This window comes from Astatotilapia calliptera, chromosome 3 (genome assembly GCF_964374335.1).
Source record: "Astatotilapia calliptera chromosome 3, fAstCal68.1, whole genome shotgun sequence".
Taxonomy (NCBI): domain Eukaryota; kingdom Metazoa; phylum Chordata; class Actinopteri; order Cichliformes; family Cichlidae; genus Astatotilapia; species Astatotilapia calliptera.
The window spans coordinates 59,924,516-59,937,039 of NC_137424.1; the positions used below are offsets into that span (position 1 = coordinate 59,924,516).

At 38.4% G+C, this 12,524-nt stretch overlaps 2 protein-coding genes and 1 long non-coding RNA gene across 3 annotated transcripts; all 3 read right to left on the minus strand.

Annotated features, from left to right (window-relative positions):
• Positions 1–1,668: 1,668 nt before the first annotated feature.
• On the minus strand, positions 1,669–2,503 carry LOC113017172 (histone H4). Its single transcript, XM_080298688.1, has one exon. The coding sequence runs from the start codon at positions 2,024–2,026 to the stop codon at positions 1,715–1,717; it is 312 nt and encodes a 103-aa protein (XP_080154814.1). The 5' UTR covers positions 2,027–2,503; the 3' UTR covers positions 1,669–1,714.
• A 581-nt stretch (positions 2,504–3,084) lies between these two features.
• Positions 3,085–3,830, minus strand: LOC113017170 (histone H2B 1/2). The gene has a single exon (XM_026160332.2). The coding sequence runs from the start codon at positions 3,795–3,797 to the stop codon at positions 3,423–3,425; it is 375 nt and encodes a 124-aa protein (XP_026016117.1). The 5' UTR covers positions 3,798–3,830; the 3' UTR covers positions 3,085–3,422.
• Positions 3,831–5,932: 2,102 nt separating this feature from the next.
• Positions 5,933–6,903, minus strand: LOC145421892 (uncharacterized). The gene is made up of 2 exons (XR_013903273.1): positions 6,764–6,903; positions 5,933–6,180 (listed from the first exon to the last, which is right to left on the minus strand). It is a non-coding gene; the product is annotated as an uncharacterized LOC145421892 (long non-coding RNA).
• Between the last annotated feature and the right edge of the window lie 5,621 nt (positions 6,904–12,524).

Genomic DNA, 12,524 nt, shown 5'->3' on the forward strand with positions numbered 1-12,524 from the left:
ATTACCTTCTCAACATGTCTTGAAGTTCTCCAGACGCCTGGTAATGAACTAATCATGTGATTCAGGTGTGTTGATCCAGGGTGAGATCTAAAACCTGCAGGGACACCGGCTCGTGGACCGGCCCTCGTGGACTGGGATTGGGGACCCCTGCTGTACTAGATCAAAGGTGGGTTGGTTATCTTAAAAAAAAAAAGACATACTACATAAGCACTGGTGATGTGTCGGTTGCGAACGAAATGGCTCTTAGAGCCGGATCTTTGACGTGAACGATGCGAGCCGGCTCCTTATCGCAAGATGTGGGTTGTTTTCTCTCTCTCTCTCTCTCTCTCTCTCTCTTTCACTTTTCTTATGATTGTGGGTTGTGCTTTGCGCTGGGAAGGAGGGGAGGGCGGTAGTCACAATCTCAGTAGCACAGGAACAGATCAGGAGGAAGAGAGGGGGAAAGAGAGCCACGGACAACAACGTCACATTAGAAAGGTGTAGTAATCATCCACAACTATTTTCAGTTGCAGATGATAAAGGATTCAGAAAGTTTATTCATGCAGGTCCATATGACAGAGAATATGCATCTTCTTTTTGTTTTCATATTATAATTTATATTTAATTGTGTTGTGGTTTGCAGTGTTTGGTGTTGTTTCACTTTAAATTTGTTTAAAAGGAAAAAGATGAAAATGTAAATAGTTAAAAGTTGAACTGAATAGTTGATTTTTGTAATATATGATTTATTTCATTTTATGTGGAGTGAATAAAAAGTATATTTACGATGGACCCTAGAGACAAAGCGCATACGAACTCCAAAACACGTACAAAACACAACAGAAGTGCTCCAGGATGCTCGGCGCGGTGTTGAGCTTTTGTTACCTAGTGGCTACACAAGCCAGGAAGTACTAACGACCGGATTTAGTGTGTGGTAGTAACAGGTAAATGAACTTTTTTAAAAAAAATTACTTGAATATATATGAGTGCTTGTGTATAAATACACAAACAATACCCATATGCTTTCATTTCTGTAATTTAAGTGATCTAGGTAGTTCTGTTTCGGAAGTTCAATTAACACTAGGAATATGCTTTGGAGTTTGTACATGCTTTGTCTCCAGGGGCCACTGCACACATATATAAATAAAAAAAAACAAAACTTTATTTTGCAGTAGTAATTCCTTTTGTGCATAATTTCTTGTTATTGTTAATAAATTAAAGCAACAAAACAACCTGAAGAGCTGGCTCTTTTTAGTTAGCCGAGCCAGAAATCCCATCACTAATAAGTACTTCTGCTTTAAGCGGATTTGTGGCAGGACAGCATTTACAAATAAACTGGTTAATCAGTGAAATCTTTCAGTTTTCTTTTGGTCTACACTCCTGCTATATGGAAGTTTAATGAAACAGTGGTATTGAATAGGTCTGTAACTTTAAGTTCAGTTTGTGGCTCTGTCAGTTAAGGAGAAAGGAAAGCACACATGATAAACAGCTTAATTTTATAGACTCTAGAAAAATGAAGAGTTAATTTTAGGAATCTCAGTTGGTAATTGTTAAGTTATAACGTATTACTTCAGAAGTTGCTTGGGGGATACTGGCAGATATTTTGATAACTTTCAGGACTTGCCTGAATCATGATTTTAAAAAAAATAAAAAACCCAACAAGATGGCAGAACAAAGCTCTGAAAGTGAAAGTGTGTGGCTCTTAAAAGAGCCGTTTGATGGATTAGGTCGAATGAGTTTAACCGCCAAAGCCGTACAGAGTGCGGCCCTGCCTCTTCAGAGCGTACACCACATCCATGGCGGTCACAGTCTTCCTCTTAGCGTGCTCAGTGTAGGTGACGGCGTCACGGATGACGTTCTCCAGAAACACCTTGAGCACACCGCGGGTCTCCTCGTAGATCAGACCGGAGATACGCTTCACTCCGCCGCGGCGAGCCAGACGGCGGATGGCCGGTTTGGTGATGCCCTGGATGTTATCACGGAGAACTTTACGGTGACGCTTGGCGCCTCCTTTTCCGAGTCCTTTGCCGCCCTTGCCTCGTCCACTCATGGTTATTGTTTCTTCTCTGAACGAACAAATTCGAATGAATCTCAACCCCACGGAGCCGTGTTATTATCTGTGCTCGGCGGACGTAAAAGAAAACAGACTGATCGCTGGACCGCTCGAAGCTCAGTGGCCCCGCCCACTCTTCTATTCTCTAAATGTGGAAATGTTGTCTTTTGTTACTGACAAATTATGTCTAACCGAAGGGAGGCTCACACCAAATCGCAACTTTCATCCTCAGCTTTAGTGGAAAACTACTGAGGGGGGGGACACAGGGCAGCCACTGACTCTTCTCCTCCAGCTGGGAGGGCCTTAACACTACAGAACTCCATATGTTCAAATGTACATGAATCAAAATGGTTATGAAACGAGTAATGAAATAAATACATGGTAAAATAAATAGCAGTACGCGCTCAGCTTGGAATAAAATGTGTCCCTCCACTACAACAGCCAGTGTAGGCTTTAAAAAAAATAAAAATAAAACAATATTATATATTTTAATAATAATATGCATCTATAAATGTATTATGTGTTTAATAGCACATTTTAAAATGTAGTTGATAACTTTTAACAGTGAAGCAAGAGCATGGTGCTGCATATAACAGACAGGACCACAGACGGGTCTAGAAAATGTGCAGCAATTGAATTTATTTCTTCTCTTTAGCTGATAGTTGGTGGGGCCCAGGTACACTGTAACTGCATCTCTACCAGTTTTTCTGCACTCCAGCCTTTTCGCACAGTGGAACAAATTCTCTTAATTCCAAATTCCATAAAAATGGAAAAGGGTTACCTTAAACGGATCATGTTGCTAATTTGTAAGTTCATAAGCATTTTTTCTTTCCATTTCATAATCAATTCTACTCCAGGTCAAAGATATGTATAGGAAAATTTCCCTAATATGATATCATTTATAAGAAATACCCGTCTAGCGAATAATTGTGTAAGTGCATGGAGGTGGGACCTCACAGCAGAAGCAGAAAACTGCAACAAGATGAATACAGACGACTGAAACGATACAGACACGACCATGCAATGAAAAGCTGCAACATGAATGTTGCTACTAGTTTTGTGCCAAAGCATTTTAATCTAATGACTGCTCAACTTTGCATGTCAGAAGAAGAAAAGTACACTTTGAACTAAAACCAAGTGTTAAATAAAAAGTCGCATTAATTGTGTTCGTAGAAAGACAAAGTGACTACAAAGTAAAAACCGGAACACATTTCTGTTGACTGGGGGTCGGTACAGCGGATTGATAGCACCCAGTGACACAAAGGTGCACATCCGCGATTACAGTAGTTGTAACATAGTGCGCTGCATGTTTAACAGTTGGAATTCTGCTCGTCAGTATGACGTGTGTGGCTCTGAAAAGAGCCGTTGTGTTGACGTATGAGATGCAGTCAGTTTACTTTGAGCTCGTGTACTTGGTGACGGCCTTTGTGCCCTCAGACACGGCGTGCTTGGCCAGCTCACCGGGGAGAAGGAGGCGCACTGCGGTCTGGATCTCCCTGGAAGTGATGGTGGAGCGCTTGTTGTAGTGGGCCAGGCGAGATGCCTCGGCTGCGATGCGCTCGAAGATGTCGTTGACAAACGAGTTCATGATGCTCATGGCTTTGGAGGAGATCCCGGTGTCGGGGTGGACCTGCTTCAGCACCTTGTACACGTAGATGGCGTAGCTCTCCTTCCTGGTCTTTCTCTTCTTCTTGCCGCCCTTGCCGGCGGTCTTGGTCACGGCTTTCTTGGAGCCCTTCTTGGGCGCGGACTTGGCGGGTTCAGGCATTTTTCTCTCCTCGATACTCTGCAGTAACGAACGAGCTGTTTGACCGAGAGCGGCGCTTTTTATACAGGCTGTATGCTAATACCACTGCGCGGGCCCTCGGATCTCATTGGTGGAGCCGCACAGTGGGCCGGACGTTGTGTTGGAGGGAGTTTGTGAACTTTGCTGAAACAGGCGCGCATCTAACAAAGACAGTGGGCTGTGTGATTGTGTCCTCGTTTGCTGACAGTCATTTGTTCTAAATGAGCAGTACATGTGGAGCTCTGTGTGGCAGATATGGATGTGTTAGTAGCAGTAATGTCTTCGGACAACAATGCAATCATTTTAATAACAATTCTGCCTTGTTTCATGTTTCTGTAGCGCCCATGTAACATGGTGATAGTCACAGTTTACGCTCACCAGCACACAGCTTTAAAACTGAGTTTTAGCTCTCAGTGGAGATTAAACACTGGGCATAATTAGGTAACTGCATAGTTTTACTGAAGTCTAATGTCTCACTGGAGCACACATATTAGACTGAACCCCCTCTCTCTATATATATATATAGTGTACAGGAACATCTGTGCCGAGTATAACCTGGAAGTCCCGAGGTCAAAATGGGAGATGCCCCCAAGAGTGGTGGAGAATGACCGAGCTAAGATCCTGTGGGACTTCCAGATACAGACGGACAAAATGGTGGTGGCTAACCAACCGGACATAGTGGTGGTAGACAAACAGAAGAAGACGGCCGTAGTGATCGATGTAGCGGTTCCGAATGACAGCAATATCAGGAAGAAGGAACACGAGAAGCTGGAGTTGGTTAAAAAATATCTAAACTTTGTTGCTGTTGTTCTAAAGGAATAAACAATGCAAAGGATTATTTCTTAAATTGCAGTTTTCTTGGTGTGAACCTCAAAGGGTTAATGCTTGAAGTGGTTACTCTCTAAGGATGTAAGCTGTACGGAGTACTGCACATGTAGCTTTGAATGATTCTTAATGAGGTATTGCTCATAGACTGTTTTTTTTCTTTTTACCTTAGTATTTAATAAAAACTCGGTAAAATAAACAAACAAACAAACAAACAAACAAACAAACACACACACACACACAGAGTCAGTTCTAAAATTATTGATCAGTGAAAACATTAAACATAAGTTTTGAACATAAGAACTGAGCTGACCAAAGTTTGTTTAGTTGCAGAAGTTCTTTCAAGCACTAAGCTGCCAGATTTAGCACCTTCTTCCTTTATGTTCTCTCAGCATTGTTGGTGATCAAAACATTGACATGTGTCACTGTGTGGCAGAGTCTGTCAATGGTTGTTCAGAAAAATAAAAAATCACTACTGAGAACTCATAAATGAGAAGCGTGGGGCGCTGGTTTGGCTTACAGGTTGAGCAGGTCACGATATTCTGTAAAGATAAATGCAGGACAACCTTTGGTTAAGATTGCTGGTTTTAGGAGTTATTTTGTTGCAGAAGTGATAGTGTTCTCTTCTTGCATTGATGATTGCACGGTTGATCTGGAGCGTTATCATTTGCAGGTTCAGTGGAAATAGTTCCAGTGATTCATTGTATATGTTGCAGTAGTTGCAAAATCTACAAGGAAGGTGCTGCAGCTCCTGAGGTGGTTTATTACAGGCAGCTTTAGGAGTTCCTGTCTTGTGTTTTAAGTGTTGTATTTAAGGGTTTAGTTAAGATGCAAACGTTGTGATCTGCAGTTGTAGGTATTGCTATGGTTTAAGGTTTATTTAATTGCACACAGCAAATCCAGCATGTCCAAATTAACACTGTCGGATTTGATTTCAACACTATTAAAGTGTCTATATGGGTCCACACCAGAGAGTGTTAATTTTTTTATTTTTTTAACTTTTTTCCTTTTTATTTTCACAAATAGTACATAATTACATAACATAATACAGTGTACAATTCAAAACCAAAAAATAAACAAACAGACAAACAAACATAAAACAAACAACAAACTGATAACTAAAACACACAAAAAAAAAAAAAATAATAATAATATATATATATATATATATATATATATATATATATATATATATATATATATATATATATATATATATAATTCATTCTATGTTACTGTTCTGAACTTCTAGAAATTTCTTTTGGAAATAAACATTTACTAAAAAGATGCAATGGTTTTTGAAAACATTTATTCTGAACTGTGCACCACAATTTCAAAACATTTTCTGAAAGATGTAACAGTATACATGTTCTCACTTTCATTAGAATTTTGTTTATCAAAAGGTCTGACATGGTAAATGCAAATAACAGCATTCTCGTCACTTATTTCTTCAATACAATATGCATGTCCTTCATTCATCCCTTTGTGGAACTTCAACGCACTTCTGCTCTCCCCCATATTCCATCTTCACAAGCATATCCTGTGCGGAGATTGAATAAAAATTAGTTGACACTAATTAATGGCACAAATAATCCAGTAAACAATTGCAGCCCAGTAAAAAAAAGGAATCCTCTTTGAGCCATTACTTGTGTAAAGTATTTTCCCAAAAGACAAAGACACAGGCAACAGGTAATACTGAACTAAATGTAAAACCTCAACCTTTTTAATTTTTACCTAAACCGTGTGCACAAAACTCTGGAGGGATCTATGCTAACGTAGAACCCAGTCAGGACGTCTGCTACTGCTGTTTGCTCGTTTTTGTTTTTTTTATGGGCGATCGTTTTCAGGCTTCAAGTAGCACCATTATACCAACGTTTCACATTCTACACATTGTTTTAGGTGTATTTGACCAAAAGTTTGACTGAAAATTCACATGCAAGCTTTTTTTCAAGGCTGTGGTATTTGCCCGCAAACAATACCTTTCAGCTAGCTAAAACAGAATATTATGCTATCACCGAGCAACATGGCTACTGCCTTCCACACAGCTTTGTCTCAACTCCAAAGAGCCACAGAAGTAAAAGCTCATAATAACAATTGAAACAATCTTTGAAAAAATGACTTACCAAGCATGGCAAACAACTCAAATATGTAGAGCAAAATGTTCTGAAACGGCTTCACTTCAGCTTCGATTGGAGCCGTGCTGGGGGCGGAGTCTGTGAATTTACTCTGTTGGTGTCATAGCCCCTGTAGGAGTTCAGAGTTAAGAGGTCAAGAGTTAATGTTTCCATTGTAACACCTCCAGATTTGACATAGAAACACTCATTTTTAACACTCGATTTTAACTACTATCATTTTACACCTCGGACTTACATTAAAAGAATGTGACTCTACTTAGAGTAAAATTAACTCTACTTTTGCAAGAAGACTATTAACACCAAAACATTTAACACTTTTGAATTTGCTGTGCAGGTGTTGTTAGTTTATGTGGAGATGTTACTGTTTGTTTGCATGGTTTGTTTAGCTGGGTTTATCAGTGTTACTTGTTGGCAGAAAAGAGCAAATGCATGGCAGTAAATTTAAATACATTATTTTCTCTTATCGTCTTATATAACCAAAGTCCAGTCTTCTACAATTTAAATGAGGGTGACACATCTTGGCAAAGTTCAGAGTGATACATATTTAAATGTAGGGTGTAGGAAACTTTTTTTTTCTGGAGAAAAACACCATGTTTACAGCTTTAGTGGAGCAGCTGAAGAAGACTGGACTCCAAGCTGCTCCAGCTGATCTCTGCTGGACCTGAAAATGTGGCCTGTGATGTTTGTACTGGGAGGAAGCTGAAAGCCATCAAGTCCTGTTTATCTTGTCCAGCCTCTTACTGTGAGAAACACCTCCAACCTCACTATGATGCAGCTCCATTAAAGAAACACAAGCTGGTGGCCCCCTCCAAGAAGCTCCAGGAGAACATCTGCTCTCGTCATGATGAGGTGATGAAGATTTTCTGTCGTACTGATCAGCATCTGTTAAGCAGGTTTATGTTTTGAGTAGCATTTCTGTTTTTATCGTTTTTTTGGTTTGTTTTTACTGTTTTGTCATCATTATTGTTGCTTTAATTTTTACCAGGAAAGAAACAGATGCAGGGATGCAGTCGTTGTGGATCTACTTTTACCAAACATCTGCAGCATTTTTACATTTAAAAGAGGTCCAATAAGGATTTCTTGATGATCTCTTTAATTATGTCTTTAAATATTTAAATGTTCACAGTAATATAACATACTTACTGTGTCATTAAAATATATGAATAGACTTTATGTTGTCATCATAAGTTGGAAATCTTGAATTGCTTATTCAATCAAATATTTGAATCTAAAAGTGTTATGATTTATTAATTTATTTTATTTCATATGTATTTCATTTTTTAAAACCTCTCCACATCTTTCAGAATGGAAACACTGATACAGACAGTTTGCAACTAGCTTGATACTCATGTTTGTGCAAATGTAGTCACATGATCACGCTGCTCTAAACCCGTGTAGTCAGTAGATGGTGATGTTGGACTGTGTTTGTCTTTGTGAAGTTAGGATGTACTTAGTTTAACACAGAAATATGTGTACGTGTTTTAGTTTAATTAATTATAACTGTTATATAAACCTACAGACGTGACATGAAACTAAATGTTATTTCTTGTTTTTTATTTCCTCTTCAGAGCAAAGCTCAATGCACACTCACAGATTACAAAGACTGTAAAACCTGTGCTGTGCCCTTCATTACTGTGCTGTGTAAATATCTGAGCCAACGAAATAAATGACTGCACTGCATTTGATTGGCTGCTGCTTGTTCTGATCGACACCCCCAGAAAGACACAATACAAAGAGCTGCAATACGTACCAGTTATCAATATTCTGATTGGCTGACCTCCATTCCTATTGTCTCTGCTTTCAACCACACAAATTCCCTCACCACCACCTGTCCCCCTTCAGCTAGAAGTGCAAGTTTTGTACCAGATTTCTCTTAAGAAGAGCTGCAAAGTGGAAGCTCACAATGTGTGAATTTGTGACTCGAGAGGGAGAAGTCAGGCTTTCAGGGCCGAGAGGCCAGCATGAAAGTGAACCCACAAGCAGACTCAAGTCACGGCTGTTTCAACCTCAAGCTGATTTTATTAAATACAGAGAGAGAGCTGTAAAATGTTACAAGGAGGAAACGTCTGAGAGGCTGGATCCATTGTAACAGAGGAGACCGGTATTATTTCCAGTGCAGGTGAGTTGTATTGCAAGGAGAGTAAAGAAGATTGCTTCCTTGGCAGGCTGGTGAATCTGGGTTTTGGAGGGAGGGAGACCTTCTTTTCTGGACTGATGGATGGTTACAGTGAGCAGGAAAGCAGGCAGGTGGGTTTCCAGATTCTCCACAGGAAGTTGGGAGAAACGGAGCGACAGAACACAATGTGACAGAAGAAATCCAGATAAGCGTGGAGGTGAGTGGATAATGAGAAGGTGAAATTAAACAGAGGAACACTTGGAGCAAGCAGAACATGGAGGCTGATTTAAAACTACTGTTTAGATGACAATCTGATAAATACTCTGAGGTGGTCCTTAAAACTTCATCGCTGATTGCAGACAATAAGCCGCATGTGGAGAGAGGCAGATGTAGACCCAGAACTTCACCTGGAGGAAGGACCTGAGCTTTGAACAGAGTAAGAAAACATTCCCCAAAACACCACCGACACCCCGGATCATGACACCAGCACTTGTATTCACTGATCTGAGAGGCTGGAATCACAGAGTTGTGGTTCCAAGTAGTAAAAATAATAAATAAGAGTAAAATTTGAATTGCAAGTCTGCAGCTCTCAATATATCTGTGAAAATATCAGTTGATTGCAAATATTTTTTCCTGTATCTGTGAGTTTAAAAGACAAGAATGTGAAAACATTTTATAAGTGGAAAAAAAACCCCTGTTCTACACATTCTGACTTTTATTCTGTAAATGTTCACATTTTGCAGCATATTTAACTTGATATTCAACGGTGTAAAACACAAAAATACTTGCAGTAAAGATAAACTGGCTCTGTGTCTGAAAGCCAAATGTCTCATATTTGAAGGATTAATAACTGTGCGATATTTAATGATTTTTGTGTCTGAATGTGAACATTTTTGAAATGAAAAACAATTCATGGTATAATATGTGCCATGGTGTTACAATGTGGCAGCTTTTTTATTTGCTCGTCATTTGTATATTATGAATGTAAAAACTGATCTGCTTCCTTTGTTTATGTTCAAAGGGTTAAACAGTGTCTACGTCAAACTGCTCCACTTCCTGGAATGTGTCAAAGCCTGATAACTCCTCCCTCTTCTTCCTGAAACACTGTAAATGTATTTCCTTGTTCCCTCCCCTTTAGATATGCAGTTTGAAGATGGGTAAACATAATCAAGCAATAATTCAACAGTTTTAGGGTTTCATTGCTTAAACGACAATAACACTGGAACTTTATTTATTTTTATTTCTTAAAGATTTGGATTTTATAGGTGGCCAGTCTTATGTAGTTTAAATAGAACAAACTACATATTATGTAGTTTGTTCTATTTTCTGAATTGGCAGGATTTCTCTTCCTTTCTGTTGTTTATTTACTTCCTTTACATAGAAGAAAATATTGTTTTAATACAAGAAGACCTGCACAAAAAGTAGTTCATGTCTCTCAGTCAGTCCAGTGTGTGATGTCTCGTGAACTGAGTAAGATTGATGGAGGGGAGTTTGTGGCAGAAATTAACTGATAGATTAAACGTTGTGAATAATTCTCAAACTGCTTTGACGCTGTGTTGATGAGAGTAAATCTAAGTTTCATAGTCTTTTAAAATCAATAAAATGATGAATTCTGCGATGGTTTTTATCTTGACCTACAGAAAGCTTTTCATACAGTAGATCTGATATGATCTACTATTCAGGAAACTAGAGAAATATGGAATAAGATGTTTAGCCTATTCCTGGTTAGAAAATGGACAAGTGTGAGTGTAACAATCTAAAACCCAAATTATTCTACAATGCATTTGTATACACACTAGAGAAACTAAAGGCAAGCAGTGATGGGAAATATTGCACAACTAAAATTGCTGCTATTGTGTGCAGTTAATTTGCAATATCATCTCTCATGTGGTTATTTCAATGATAGGATGAATGAATTCATAAATTGGTAAACAAACAGACACATTTACTACATTTCATGAACACCAAACGTTCCAGCAAGAGAGCAAATTTGTAGCTAAAACATGATCTAATGTACTAAGCAGGGCCAGATCTACAGTGGTGGCATGTGCCACCTTACATTAACTTCTTTCCACCCTTGGTGCCTCCCCACTTTTGCATGTGAGTATGTCGTTTATTTAAATAAACTAGAATTAACACTTTGAGCCTAGCTAAATTTAACACTGAATAGAAATTCTAAAACTGAATATATTTCATATATATTGCAAAGCTGAATATACTGTACTCTCATGCTCATTAATTTGACTATGTTTCCAATAATTTTTGTTCTTTGCTGACTATGAAGAAAAGTTTTATTATATATTTTATTTGTATTTATTATTATTATTATTTTATTTATGTGTTTTAACAGTCTGTTTTTTTTTTTTTGCACAGTAAGTGTTTTCCCTGACAGGTGCAATTATATTTTTTATAGGCAAATTGAGAGTGACTACCAGTATAGTTTAATGTGCAGTTGTACCTAATCAAGTGGCCCATGCATGTAGAAGTTTTTGTCCGTAATTGTAGTTTTTACCACAACATCTAGAATACATCCTACTTATCACTGCATGTGTTGAAATTATGACTAAATCCATCTTTTAAACTTTTCTTCTGTAGGAGACATAACCAATCATCTAAAAATATATAAGGTTAATTTCAATATGGCAAAAAAAAAAAATGAACATACACAAAGTAAAATTAAATCCAATGTTCATACTGTATAAACCACTGAATACATGAAGTTTACAGGTAGCAGCATTCCCAAGATCAAGGTTTTGGTTGTGATATTATTTTCACTCTTCGTGAAATGTTTCTTTGTTCTCTATTATTCGCCTCTGTCACTGCGCCCCAGGGTGGCTGTGGCTACAATGTAGCTTGCCATCACCAGTGTGTGAATGTGTGTGTGAATGGGTGGATGACTGGATATGTAAAGCGCTTTGGGGTCCTTAGGGACTAGTAAAGCACTATATAAATACAGGCCATTTACCATTTACCATTATTTTAATAGTTTGTATCTCTTTTTGCACTGAGTCCAGTGAAGACGGAGCGCTTCTGACCAGGGGCGATTTTAGCACATTTTAAGCACCCCCAAAGATTTCTTACTTTTTTTGACAATATTTGCTATTTGTGTGACACACTACTAAAAACATAAAAAGCATACAATACCTGGTTGAGCCATAACATTTTAACAACAAATGTATAGATAACCCCCCCCCTCCCAAAATGGTTTGTTCCAGCTCCCCCCTGCTCTGGCTCTAGCGGTGTTGCTGCCAGAGCGATTAGTGATGGGATTTCCGGCTCTTTTTAGAGAACCGGCTCTTTCGGCTCCCAACCGGCTCTTCAGGTTGTTTTGTTGCTTTAATTAATTTATTATTAACAATAATATAAAATTATGCACAAAAGGAATTACTAATGTAAAAACAAGTGATTTTATTTACATATGTTTATATATAAATATTTACGGTGGCCCCTAGAGACAAAGCACGTACAAACTCCAAAACACATTTCTAGCGTTAACTGAACTTCCAAAACAGAGCTACCTAGATCACTTAAACTGACAAAGAGAAAAAACCTTATTTTACTCGTACAATCTGGAAGTTGTGTCCTTCCTATATTAAAGCTGCTATACAGAATCTGCAAAACAAACTGGGTTGA